This window comes from Mixophyes fleayi, chromosome 8 (genome assembly GCF_038048845.1).
Source record: "Mixophyes fleayi isolate aMixFle1 chromosome 8, aMixFle1.hap1, whole genome shotgun sequence".
NCBI lineage: Eukaryota > Metazoa > Chordata > Amphibia > Anura > Limnodynastidae > Mixophyes > Mixophyes fleayi.
Genome location: NC_134409.1, coordinates 117,665,778 through 117,679,077, shown reverse-complemented (window position 1 = coordinate 117,679,077; position 13,300 = coordinate 117,665,778). Strand labels below are relative to the sequence as shown.

At 39.4% G+C, this 13,300-nt stretch overlaps 1 protein-coding gene across 1 annotated transcript in view; it reads left to right on the top strand.

Annotated features, from left to right (window-relative positions):
• The first annotated feature begins 10,861 nt into the window (after positions 1-10,861).
• DENND6A (DENN domain containing 6A) overlaps positions 10,862-13,300 on the top strand; it is a 49,690-nt gene continuing 47,251 nt past the window's right edge. The window contains exon 1 of the mRNA XM_075183270.1: positions 10,862-11,068. Coding sequence (XP_075039371.1) covers positions 10,925-11,068 — 144 coding nt within the window. The 5' untranslated portion in view covers positions 10,862-10,924. The remainder of the gene's footprint in view (positions 11,069-13,300) is intronic.

Below are 13,300 nucleotides of genomic sequence, written 5' to 3'. Positions count from 1 at the left end.
TATTTATATAGCGCCAACATATTCCGTAGCGCTTTACAATTGGGGACAAACATAATAAACTAATAAACAAACTGGGTAAAACAGACAAAGAGGTGAGAAGGCCCTGCTCGCAAGCTTACAATCTATGGGACAATGGGACATTGACACATGAGGTTGAGTCTACATTTTGCATTTTGGCCCAGCCAGACTGCAAAGGTAAAAGTGACTCATAAGCTAAATGATCCTGTCACACAACAATGTTGGTCAGGGGGTAGTTGTCTTGTGTGAAATTGTGTAACAGGCGGTAACAGGCTAAAAGTAGTGAGGTTAAGAGGGTGGTTGAGAAATATTATAAGCTTGTCTGAAGAGGTGGGTTTTCAGAGAACGCTTGAAAGTTTGTAGACCAGAGGAGAGTCTTATTGTGCGAGGGAGAGAATTCTATAGAGTGGGTGCAGCCCGAAAAAAGTCCTGTAACCGGAAATGGGAGGATGTAAAGAGGGTGGATGAGAGACGCAGATCCTGTGTAGAACGGAGTTGCCGAGTTGGGAGATATTTTGAGACAAGAGAGGAGATGCATGTTGGTGCAGCCTTGTTGATAGCCTTGTAGGTTAGTAAAAGTATTTTATATTGGATTCGGTAGAAGACAGGCAGCCAGTGTAGAGACATACAGAGTGATTCAACAGCGGAATAACGATTTGTAAGTAAACTCAGTCTTGCCGCAGCGTGCAAAATAGATTGTAGGGGTTTGAGTCTGTTTTTGGGAAGACCAGTAAGGAGGGAATTGCAATAGTCAATGCGGGAGATGATAAGTGCATGAATTAAGGTTTTTGCAGTGTCATGCGTGAGTTATGCGCGAATTCTGGAAATGTTCTTTAGATGTATGTAACATGATTTAGATATAGAGTCAATGTGGGGAACAAAGGATAGGTGTGAGTCAAGGATTACACCTAGGCAGTGAGCTTGTGGGGTGGGATTTATGGTCATGTTATCAACAGAGATAGAAATGTCAGGTATGCTCATGTTGGCGGGTGGAATTATTATTAACTCTGTTTTAGAAAGATTAAGTTTGAGTTGGCGAGAGGACATCCAAGATGATATGGCAGAAACACTCCAGGTTAAATTTATTGAAGCTGCATAGGGATGAGCGCTAACCATCCAACTGATGATTCCTCAAATCCATTATATTATCCTGATGAGGATGGAAAACATAACTGGATAGTGTGTACTTCAAAAGATGGCAACATAAGTGATGGAGTAATTGGTAGAACTGTGAATGTGCATCATGAAGAGAGGATTAAGGTTAGATACAGAATGTGCATTATTTAAAGGAATTTAAAGGAAATTTAAAATACTTAAGGCTAATATCATGGTAGCGTAGTAAGATAAACAATTTGTTAAACATTGAGGGAGTTCGTAGGGATTCGAGAATGAGTTTTAAGGAATCAAAAGATGATTGTTGCTGGTTGTCTTCAGATGTTAATAACAGTTTGTTTTAACTCTGTTTTTTAACTGTGATTTCCCATTATTTTGTAAGAAAATCACAAATACCTGCACCTCCAGCAAATGCATCTCCTTGAACTGCTTGGAAGTTTAAACTGTTGAACAAGGGCTTGTTCTGTACAATGTGCCTAGAGAGAAATGCAAGTAAGGAGCTGTAGCAATGACAACAGTGATGAGGAGAGTGGTGTCTGAGACAATCTATCCATAAAGAAAATCTATGGTAAGCGACAGACTGACGTGTCACCCAATGGACTTTGAAACAGGAAGTGTTCACAATTCTTCCCAACATTTACAGGACATGCCAACTTTAATGTATAAGAATACACGGTGACACTCAGGAAACGAGCGGCTGAAGCTGTCACAGGCACCATGGTATTCACTCATAAAGAAAATAATCAACACTAGTAAAGAAAGATCATAGCACCAACCCTATCCTTGCATTTTACTACCAAGCCAACGTTCTAGAATTCACCTGTGGATTTTCAGGTGCTAATGTGATTTTATATTTAGATGGTTGTGAATGAGAGAGGAATCCAGTCAGTCAAGTACAACTAACATATGTGGCAATAGCACCCGAGGTGTGTCAGTATGTGTCATCTTTATTATCACACTTTCTTGAAGATACACTTTGTTTTCTCATGTCATTGTGCACAGACTTAAAGGAAAACGACAGCATTATTCTAAGTGGAAGTTATTAAGCCTCACATAAACACTGACAAACACTGTTACAGTGTGCACAGAACATACCCCCCATATTAACGGTAGGCTGCTCCTTGGAAAGGTATGCTAAGACGTTTATAAACAACAGAAAAGTCAATTGTTGTCTACAGCGGCCACAACCGCAGTTCCTGGTATAATGGCGATAGGTGGAAGCTTCTCACTGCACTTAATTGTGGAAAGTATTGACTTAAACAGTTATAAATCCTACCCTCACACCAAGGGCGTTTAATTACCTTGATGTTAATATCTGCCTCTGTTCAGCAAGCATAATAGACTTACGTACTCTCCAGGTAAGAAGTTATCACCTATGATAACGACTGTACGTCCCACATAGGTATCAGTGATCCCTATCCCAAATGACATGTATGGGATGTTCAGCATGTATAGGAACCAAACTCAGGGTGAACACAATACAGATGCATGGTTGTGTTTATTTAAGGAGGTGTCTAAAAGTAACTGTGTTCAAAGGGTTAATCTGGCAATCCAGATTGTTGCTAAATGTTAACCTGATAAAAACAATTAGATTAATTAGAATAACGAGTAAGTAACATTTAGGCTGATGAAATGTAGATTTGCATAAGGTTAATTGGTGCGTTGATTAGTATTTTGCTATATTTGTACAATAACTTGTATAATTTAATATCACTTTGACATATTAACACACAATGCATAATGGCACTTGTGAAATATTATACATCTGTAGCATAGCTGTTTAGCTTCAGTCAAGGCAGGTTGAAATGAGGATAGGAAAATATATATGGCCGCCCATACCTCTCACTCTATTACTTGCCTCTCTCAGTCCCTTACTTTCTCTTTCCTAGAGGGCTGACAGATTCTTAAATATTGAGCACCTCAGTCATGTGACTACAGACTTTCAGCGTCCAACCTCTGAAACACAAAGTAGTATTCATCATCATTATTTATATATATGGCGCCACAGATTCTGCAGCTCCTGACATAATCATACAGATACGACAAACATGGAAACAGTGTACATGATAGCAAGAACATGAGTACTGTTGAGCAGAATAATAAATGCACAGATACAATCAACAGGACACATCACATAGCATATAGGAAAAAATCAGCATAAGACACTACAGAGATAAACAAGGATGACAGAGAGCTTACATTCTAGAGGGGAGGGATAGTGAGAGAAAGAGGACCACATGAGCTTAACAGTGTACATCTACCAGATCTCAGGTAGATAGAAAAAAAGTTTGTTAAGATGATATTATCAAAATTAAGGTAATTGTCACCTTCTCTATACAGATCCAATTTATGTGTTAACCAACACTATGGCTAGGTACACACTACATGAAAACTCTACCAATGACAGAGATTCTCCGACAGGCAAAAATAATCTACCTACCAGCATGCAAATTCATGTGTAGACACTGTACACGATTACCTTCATATCTGTACTCTTCATCTGTCATAACCATTGGCTGCAAGAGACAGCTGTCCTGAGCTAGTGGGCTTCCTTTTCCCTGCCAGGACCTGCTTCTTGACAATCCTGCCAGGGCACATTTCCACTGGTAAGTGCACCAGCTGTCTCAATTGTCGCTCCTATTCTGCAGAGTGCATACACATTGCAGAATTGGAACCACTACTGTAATATTGGGCCAATCAGTCGTTTATCGTCTTATTGGTCCGATATTTGGCTGAAAACACAGTAGTGTGTATCCAGCTTCTCTTTTCTGCTCCCTGATCATTTTTTTTTTATTTACCTGGTTCTCTCTAAGCTGATTGCTGCATCAATTCAGGTTACATTCTCTAGAAAAGGCATCCATGATAGGACAGCTTCAAACATTGCATATTCAAGGAAATATATTAAATTTCCTTGAATATACAAGAAAATAAAGTCTCAGGCGCTAAAAATGTTAAATGAGTGAATGAGACTGGTGAATAATAAAAAAATAAATGAAAGTCCAATTCTTACCATATTACATACAATTTAATGAAATTCATTAAAAATAGAAATACCTTTTCATTATAAATACCGATTAGTTGGTAGATGTAAAATCTAGAAAATAATAGCAGAAATTAAAGAGGCGCCAAACATAGCATAGTGAATAAATTCTATAACACTCAAAATAATTAAGTAGTGGTGGTAATGTGCTTATCTAGACCCAATAGGCCATCAGCAAGCAGATCTCCATAGGTAGGTGTGTTTTCATTGCACAAAGAATCCTCCCAAAAACTTAAGAGCCATAGTAAAAAGAATAAAAAATGGATGTATTAAAACAACAATTAGAATGCATACAACAAAAGTAATATATATCGGCTTACCTGTATTAGCTCCATCGAAAACTCTATGAGTTGCAAGGCAACTTCTTTGAGTAACTCAGTCGCTCACACAACAGAACCGTATAATAAAACTAATATAGTGTAGTAGGTTAAAGCAATCCTTAAATAATAACACAATAACAGAATACACGTGCAATAAAACAAGAGGAAGATCAAAGGGCTATCTAGAAATGCTCTGATCATGGAAACTTACAGATGAACAGTAGGAGAATATTCAAATCAATATTCCTAGCATGGGTTAACAGATTTTCAGTAGTAGTAGGGAGTCCTGATGTAGGGCCCAATGCATTTCATAAATCTAGACTTCCTTAGGGAGACTGGACTTCCTTAGGGGGACTGGACTTTGTCCTGATTTTTTTCTATAATTTCACTGTATGCCTGACATTTAGTTGCTTTGTGCAACCATCTCTGTGAGTATAACAATACAATTGATTCTTCATTGCTTTGCTTGATGGCATTTTCAGAATGCTGCACCCCTCATTACTTTTTTTTGAAATTCCAAGATCTTTGGTAGATTACACTCTATGCTACAAGACAATTCCAAAGTAATATACTTTAAAGCTTTTGTTCCCACCTTCTGGTTTTCTGCATCCTCCACTTTAAAAATTGACGTTCCTCAAATACAGAATAAAACGCCCTAATCAAATCCGAATATATATCTTCTCCTTCCAAGCCATCCCAAATGCTTTATGAGATTAACTGAAATAGAAATATATGCATTCTTACTTCCACCCCAAATGAAGACATACCCTGGTAGTGTTATATCTGTCTGGCATCCTGCTGGATTCTTATATCTACTATGCACTTCAGCTGTCCCTTCCTCTGTGAGCAGATTGGAAAATTCCACTATCTAAACCATCACCTGTCACGCGCTAATTGCCAGTGATATTGTTGTGCATGCAAGCTTCCTGGTTCCTGTACTTGTGTTCTGTTTGTTCCTGTTCCTGACCTGCATCTATTGTTCTTGGCTCTGCATTAATTTTTCTCCTGATACCTGGCTTGCATTATACAAGTCTACTGGTTCCTGACTCTGCTTATATTGGACTCCTGGTTCCTGGATTGTATTATACAAATCTGCTGATTTCGGGCTGTGCAAATATTTGTTGCCTGGCTCCTGTTTACATCTACATGGTATTCATATATAGCTCTACTCAGAATCCCCAGACAGCGATAACGATCTATTGCTCTCTTGTGGGGCTCTGCAGTGATCACTGGACTCTGTTTAAATCTGCACCAGCACTGCTTCAGAGACATTGTTTATAATCGTGCATTGCCTCAGACTGTATAAACCTGCACCAGTATTCGTTCAGAGACATTGTTTATATCTGTGTTGCAACAAAAGGCTATTGTACTACTGCACGATTCTTGCATTACATTATGGCTAATTATTCATCCCTGCATTACGTCAGAGGTTGTGCTTTTCTTGTCTGCTCTTGATACTGCAATAAACGCCATAACATGTCTTACTACAACATAACCGTGTTATTCCTGTGTTTTCCTAAAATCCCCAGTTTCCTTAGCGTTCTCAACTACAGATATGGCCATTGCCCCTGGATACACAAATGCGGCCCTCATTTCCATCCAACCCAGTGCAGAAATGCTTACCCTAATGCTCAGTCATCCTAGATGTAAATATGACAACGCTCTACCTTTGTCTTCTCAAATGGCCATCCTGTTTCCCAGTCAACCCAAATTCAAAATAAAGTCCAGTTGATATAATAAACATGTTTTTATTGCAATTAATATGTAGTGCAAGGAATAGTAATAGATACAGAAAGTGAAATATAAATTATCTTGTAAGAGTAGGAATAGAATGGGGAAGGAAATAAGTTTTTGGATGAAAAATGTGTATAGGAAAATTATCACACAGTACATACCCTTCCCATCAACGTTCCCAAACTTTCATGACATTGTTCCATTTCCATGGGCAATGCTCAAGACCCCTTCAAATGTCAGTATATCCTGAAATGCTTTGGAGGGGCACCTGTACCACCTGGTCATGCATGAAGAACAGCATGGCTAAATAGTCTAGGAGTGTGGCCAGGCATTCAGGAAAAAATCAATTGACCGGAGCTGTCCTGCATCTCAATATTTAATCGGGAGTTCTGATGAATAGAAAGGTGAAACAATAAGAAAATATGTATGGAACTACAATCATAGGAGAATTAAAATTGCAGAAGTCTAGGAAGCAACACTCATACAGTCTCTGTGATACTTTTATAATGTAATCTAATTATATAATTATTGTTTTATATGTAACTACATACCCTTAATTTCCAACATCTGCCAATAATTTCTTGGCTGTGAAGATGCATTGATACACATCACACATGGTGCACCTAGATGTCGCAGGTACAACAACAAGTACTAAAAAATGCATATAAGAGAAGTACTCGAGATTGTAAGCTCTAACGAGCAGGCCCTTCTCTAACCGCCGTCTCATGTTTGCTCCTTTTTCATCTTATCTCCTTATTCTGTTTTTATTTATGACTTGTTTTTTTGTAAGAATTGTTATACCGACTGTCCGGCACTACAGAGTTTTTGTGTTTTTTTTTAGAAATTATTTATTTTTGAAAAGAAGGAATGTTCGAATGTAAAAACAGAATATTAATCATTGAGTTACATCAACCATATCAAGGACATAACAGAATTGTGAGAACAATATACAGAATGTCTTTGAATGTTTAGCTAAACAAGAGTCATGACAGAACACTCCTTTTTGTGTAATATGGAAACAAACACAACAAATGAAAAAAAAAAAAAAAGAGAAAAAACAGGGAGGAAGAAAAGGGTGGATATGGAAAGTTCTCCAATGGTCACTAGGGATCTCATTCATTAAGTAAAGTAAAGAAAAAAAAAAGGAGTAACTTTGCACCTTGGCAAAACCATGTTGCATTGGAGGGGAGGTAAATTTAAAATGTGTGGACAGATTTATAGTTAGGGTAGAGCATGTCCTAGATCAACTTTAAATTTCAGTGTAAAAATAAACTACTTGTGTGCTACATGAAAAAAAGCCAGTATTTAACGTTTGTGCAAGAACTAATTTGCACCCCCTTACATTGTAACATGGTTTGTCCAGGAGAAAATGTACTCCTTTTTTTTTTTTTACTTTCCTTAATGAATCAGGCCCTAGATGTTTGGTGGAGATGTAGGGATCTCCAGAAGTGTTTGGAATATCAACTGAGAATGAGAACACGAGGGAGAACCAACTGTGGAAGAACCCAGTGCTTAAATAAGAGATTATGTGTCGCTTTCAGCAACTTGGCAGAGATGGGAGGAGATTACATAAAATCCTTCCGATTACTTAAACTCCATCCAGCTTAACCAAGTGGCCATAAAATCTGAGGATTTGTCATTAACAGAGAAAATAATATCATCCATAGACATATAAAAATCAGCTCTACTGAGCCAATCCTAAATCGAGGGAGTGGATCGGGACATTCAACGTACCGGGACAACAGCTCTGGCTGCATTGTCCAAGTGCTTTAATAGCAACTTTTTATATTGGAATGTTGGAAAGGTAGAGCAACCAGGAGCCCAGGATCTCTGAGGACCTCGTGCCTGACTATAATCTCCGAAAGCCTAAAGACTTCGCTCCAAAAAGATGAAATGTCTGAACATTCCCACCATATCTGTAACAATGATCCAGAGGCTCCATCACATCTCCAGTAAGCTGAAGACATCTGTGGATGAAATTTAAGGAGTGTGGAGGGCCACCTGTACCACCTGGTCAACAATTTGCATTTGTGTTTCAACTACCGAGACACTCAAAGAGCAACTGTGAGTGTTTTGATAAATCTTGGACCAGGAAGGATGGGGGACATAAGGTGCTAGATCTCGCTCCCAAGGACCCATGTAGGAGTGTGCTGACTGAAATAAGTCTTTCATTAGGATCTTGTAAATTCCCGAAATGGCATGAGTGAGTGGGAGTGGCTTTAGACAGACACATGACCTCAAAAGGGGATGGATCTCTACCCATTGGTCTAATGCCCCCAACTGAACTAATGTAGTGCATCACCTGGATATACCTCCAATATTCCCCAGAGAGCACAGAATATAAGGATTGGCATTCCTGGAAGGAGCAAACTTTCCCGTTAACCACTAGCTGGCCAAGGCTAATGATCCCTGCCTGAATCCGCTTGTTGAACAAGGGTCTGGAGAGACCGGCGGGGAAGTCTGGGTTAGACACAATGGGGGATAAAGGAGACGGAAAGGCTTATTCTACGACACCAATGTATTGTAGGTCAAATTATGAGGTGGACTATTTTAGGAATTTTGGATAGCCAGGGAAGAGCATGTAATGACGTCTCAATAGAGTCATTTTCCACATCTACACAATTTGGTCCCGTCCCTCCTAGTCCACTCCCAATATCCTACCCAAAGATATGTCCTGGAGATAATTCTGAAACATTGGCAGTTGCACTCCCCCTTTGATGTTTTTGCGTCTATACAGAATAGAATGCTTAAAACAAGGTTTCCTACCCCCCAGAAAAAGCCACAAACTAATCTAGGAAGTTCTTCCATTAATTGCTTAGGCATCTGGATCGGCAAAGTTTACATAATATATAAAACCTTGGGTAAGATATTCATTTTTATAATATTGATTCTGCCGAACCAGGAGAATTTGGAGGAGGACCAAGATGCTAACTCCCTCTTAATTTTGGGCAGCAATGGAGAGTTATTGAAGTGGAACAATTGGTCATTAGCTCTAGCGATGGAGACCCGAAGATAGCGAATATGAGAGAATTGCCATTTAAATGGGAAGGCCGTCTTAAGACAAGTGATCGTTTGCTCCGAAGCTAAGACATTAAGTGCAATCAATTTAGAGTAATTCATTTTAAAATTAAAAAGGCAACCAAACCTTGAGAATTCAGACATCAAATTAGGAAGAGTGGTGACCGGTTTGGTGACAATGGCCAGCGAGTCACCTGCAAACAAAGCAAGACAATACTCCCTCTTTCCTACCTGGAAATATTGGGGTTACATCTAATAGCCCTCTCCAGAGCCTCCATAGATATAACAAAAATTAGCAGAGAAGCAGAGATAGTGGACAACCCTGGCAAATACCATTGGAAATAGAGATAGATTCCGATAAAACACTGTTAACTCTGAACTTGGATGTCCAGGATTTATATAAGGCCAAGATCCTATGAAAAGAAGAGGGGCCGATCTCCATGTGTTCCATGACCTTTCTCATAAAGCACCAGTCCACCCAGTCAAATGCATTCCGTGTCTGAAGACAGGAGGAATCGAGGAGACCGAGACTGAGTGGATGAGATATATAATTTGGCTTGTATTGTCTCTTACCTCTCTTCCGGGGACAAACCCAAGCTGGTCATTAGAAATCAGATTGGGAAGTAGAAACTTAAACCGGTTGGAAATGAATTTGGCAAATAATCTAACGTCTACATTAAAGAGGGCGATCAGGTGGTAACTGGGACAACAATGCAGGATCCTTTCCCTCCTTGGGGATGACCATAATGTGGGCCTCTAACAACTGGGGTGAAAAGCCATTTACATCAGATACCTCCAGAAGTATGGGGCCTAGCTTTCCCATAAAAGCTTTGCAACACAAAATCAAGAACCCATCCGGACCAGGGCTGTTCCCTAGTGGAGATGACTTGATGGCTTCATTAAGTTCAGCAAGAGTAAACGGGGAATCTAGAAGTTTACTAGTTTCCTGCCACTGCAGAGTTTTGAGGCACCTTACAAATAAACGATGATGGAGCAGTACTGTGCAATTGATCTGTATAAAAACCTGGGACAGTATCAGGGAAACCTTTTTAGTAACAAAATCCATAAAAGTTAGCATGATCACTGGCATTTACTCACTCCTGACACCTGTGCCATTTCATAGTGTGTTGATATTCTACTACAGCTCTTTCCAATTGTAATAACATGAGCTAAATTAAATAATTAAAATGAAGTGTTTTCAACACTGTTTAAAGTGACTTAGGTAATTGTGTAATTGGAAAAAAAAAAAAAAGGAAAAGCAAGAGCAAAATGTACACTGTAGAAATGGCTTCTGTGGCAGGAATGTCACCACTATGGCTATAGTAACATAACTGAACATGATTTTCTAGTATAAAGTATAAAACACTGACCTTTAATAATATGAAACTATACTATTATTAAAAGTCAGTATTACATATAATTGTAGTGTTTTCATAAGTATTACACTATTAGAATGATATCAGCTACAACATTAGCAAGTCATACAATAACAAATCAGCTACTGCATATTGTATACACACTGCATGTCCTAACAACATCATTTCCTGGCAGATGCCCTCAGCTCAAACAATCTCCCATCGCCTCGTGCGTCATCAGTGTGCGACGCACGGTCCTGGCGCTGGGTGATGACGTAGGTGGCTGTGTTGATTGACGGCTGGATGGAGGCTGGGAGCAGGTAGACATGTCTACGCTGGGGATGGAGGGGACCGAGGATCTGCACACAGCCAGCGGGGACCCATTGTCCCTCCCCTGGGACCGCTTCTCCTCCTGGCTGCACTGTATCTGTGTGGTGGGCTTCGACCTGGAATTGGGCCAGACCGTAGAGGTGAGAGAAGGGTCTGCAAGTTGCAGTTCTAGTACTTTTTTTTTTAACAATTATTATCATTATTTAACACTTGCCCGGTCCCCAGCCCTGTCTGTGGACATATTAGTGTTTGATTAGACGTGCAAGTAAACTCTGAGCAGCCTGTTTTCATATTGAACTAGGTATATGGTTGTCTAACTGATGAAAATAAGATGTAATACACGTTCTCCACTTAACACACAGATCTAGTTGATTGCAAACTGTCTTCTTCATTAAGCAATCTTTGTTCATGTTCATCTGTGTCCCCTGGCAATGAAAGGGTCAAATGCAGTGTTCAATGGAAAAAAAGCTCAGTGCAGAGCTACACAGTACATTGTATTCACATGACTTTAATTTTCTCTGTGTCCGGCTAAAATGCTTAAGTTTGTCAACGCATGGGCAAGGAGAACTCAAAGTTGGTCACATTCTCAATATGTCATGCGTGAAGGTTCTCGCATAGAACTGAGAATCTTTGTTTAGTTTTATTACAGGAAAACAGGCCATGTTCTGTGCGTGGACATATTTGGAACATGGTGGATATTTTGAATTGACATGGCTGGTGATTATCACAAGTTTTTCGGAAATGGATATCCACAAAGCAGGAACTGTTTGGAGAAAATTGAAAACCAGGGAGATAGTGTTTGAAAGATATGTATATATATTTATTGTTTGGTTATTAATATCAAGAACAGTACACTACTGTACCTGCTGTTAGTGACCAAATGATTTCTTTATAGCTAAGATTACTCTTATACAGTGTATAGAAAAAGCTTAGTGAATATGGTATTGTCAGGCTAGGTATAGGGCATGATATCTCAGACAGCTGAAAGTTATTTTTTTTTTTTGTTTTTTTGTTTTTTCTTAACCTCCACCCCTCCGTACCAAAAATAGTATACTCATAAGTCACAATTTAGAAGAGTCCCGACCCTTGCGTACAGCCAGGACTTCCGCTGATTATCTTCAGCGCTGCTCAGCTATCTCTGTAACAGAATAGATTGACACAGTAGCCCTGATTGTGGTGCTGTGTTGAATCCCCTCTGCTACTTGAGCTGGGTACATACTACACGGTTTTCGTCCAATAATCGGCTCAATCAGCCGACATACGACCGCTCGTTCAAAAGTCGGGTCAATTTGTGTAGTAACACGACGGTCGAAAGTCTGCCCAAATGGACGATTGTCGCCTCATTTGGTTGGCTGTACCGTTTAATATTTTCGTTCCAATCTCGTTTCCGTTGTGTAGTGTGTATAAACTTCCGACCGATCCACAACAGTGAGTACGAAATTACAGTCATTGCTCACGACAACATGGCTGTAAAAAGTCCCTAAAGGGACGTCCGCTCTTTCCATTATCGTCCTAAACAAGGCTAGTGTGTATGCAGTTCATGGACCGAGCGATCGGAACATCGATCGCATGTAAAATCGCTCGGCATAAAAAGTTGGTTGAAATTTCTGTAGTGTGTACCCAGCTTTAGAGACCTGAATAGCATCAAAGGTGATCCCAAGACATTCCAGCTAAATAGAGTGTCCCAGGTAAGGTGTTCACACTAAAGTACTATTATTGGAAAAGGAAGGGATAAAAGTAGAGGAGTTATTCTACAGTGGAAAACGCATTAATGCTGGATGAACCCCAGAAGTCATATAGTAACAGCACTTATGTACTGTTTGAGAAGAATATAGAGGTCATTTTTATGGCTCTACATTTTTGCTGGCTCATGAAAAGGTCCATTTGGCTCCAATATTTATGTCTACGCTATGATATGTCTGATTTACTTCAATATTGTAATAGCACATTTTGCTACAACAAGGACCAGGTGTAGGAGACATCACTGCAAGCTGCATTTTTACTTACAAGTCTGTGTATGAATATTAATTTTGGTTCTCAATGTCCTATGTAAGGCTTCACATTCTTAGCAGAAAAACTCTATCTTACAGTAATGTGTTCCCACCAAGGGTGAAACTTACAATTTTCAGGTGGAAATTCTAGTTTCAGCACTAGCCTGTGTCATGCTAGAATGTTATCTCGTTGGGCTACCGTGCAAAATGCATATCTTGGGGCAGGCATGTCAAATTCAAACCCCAATTGGGCCAAATAATCAAAGTCTAAGATTGTGTGGGCCATAAGAAAACTAAAAAATAAATAACCATCGGCGGAACAAACAGGTAATACATTTGATAAACAATGAGCAAACTGTCATATAAAAGTACTTGGACACC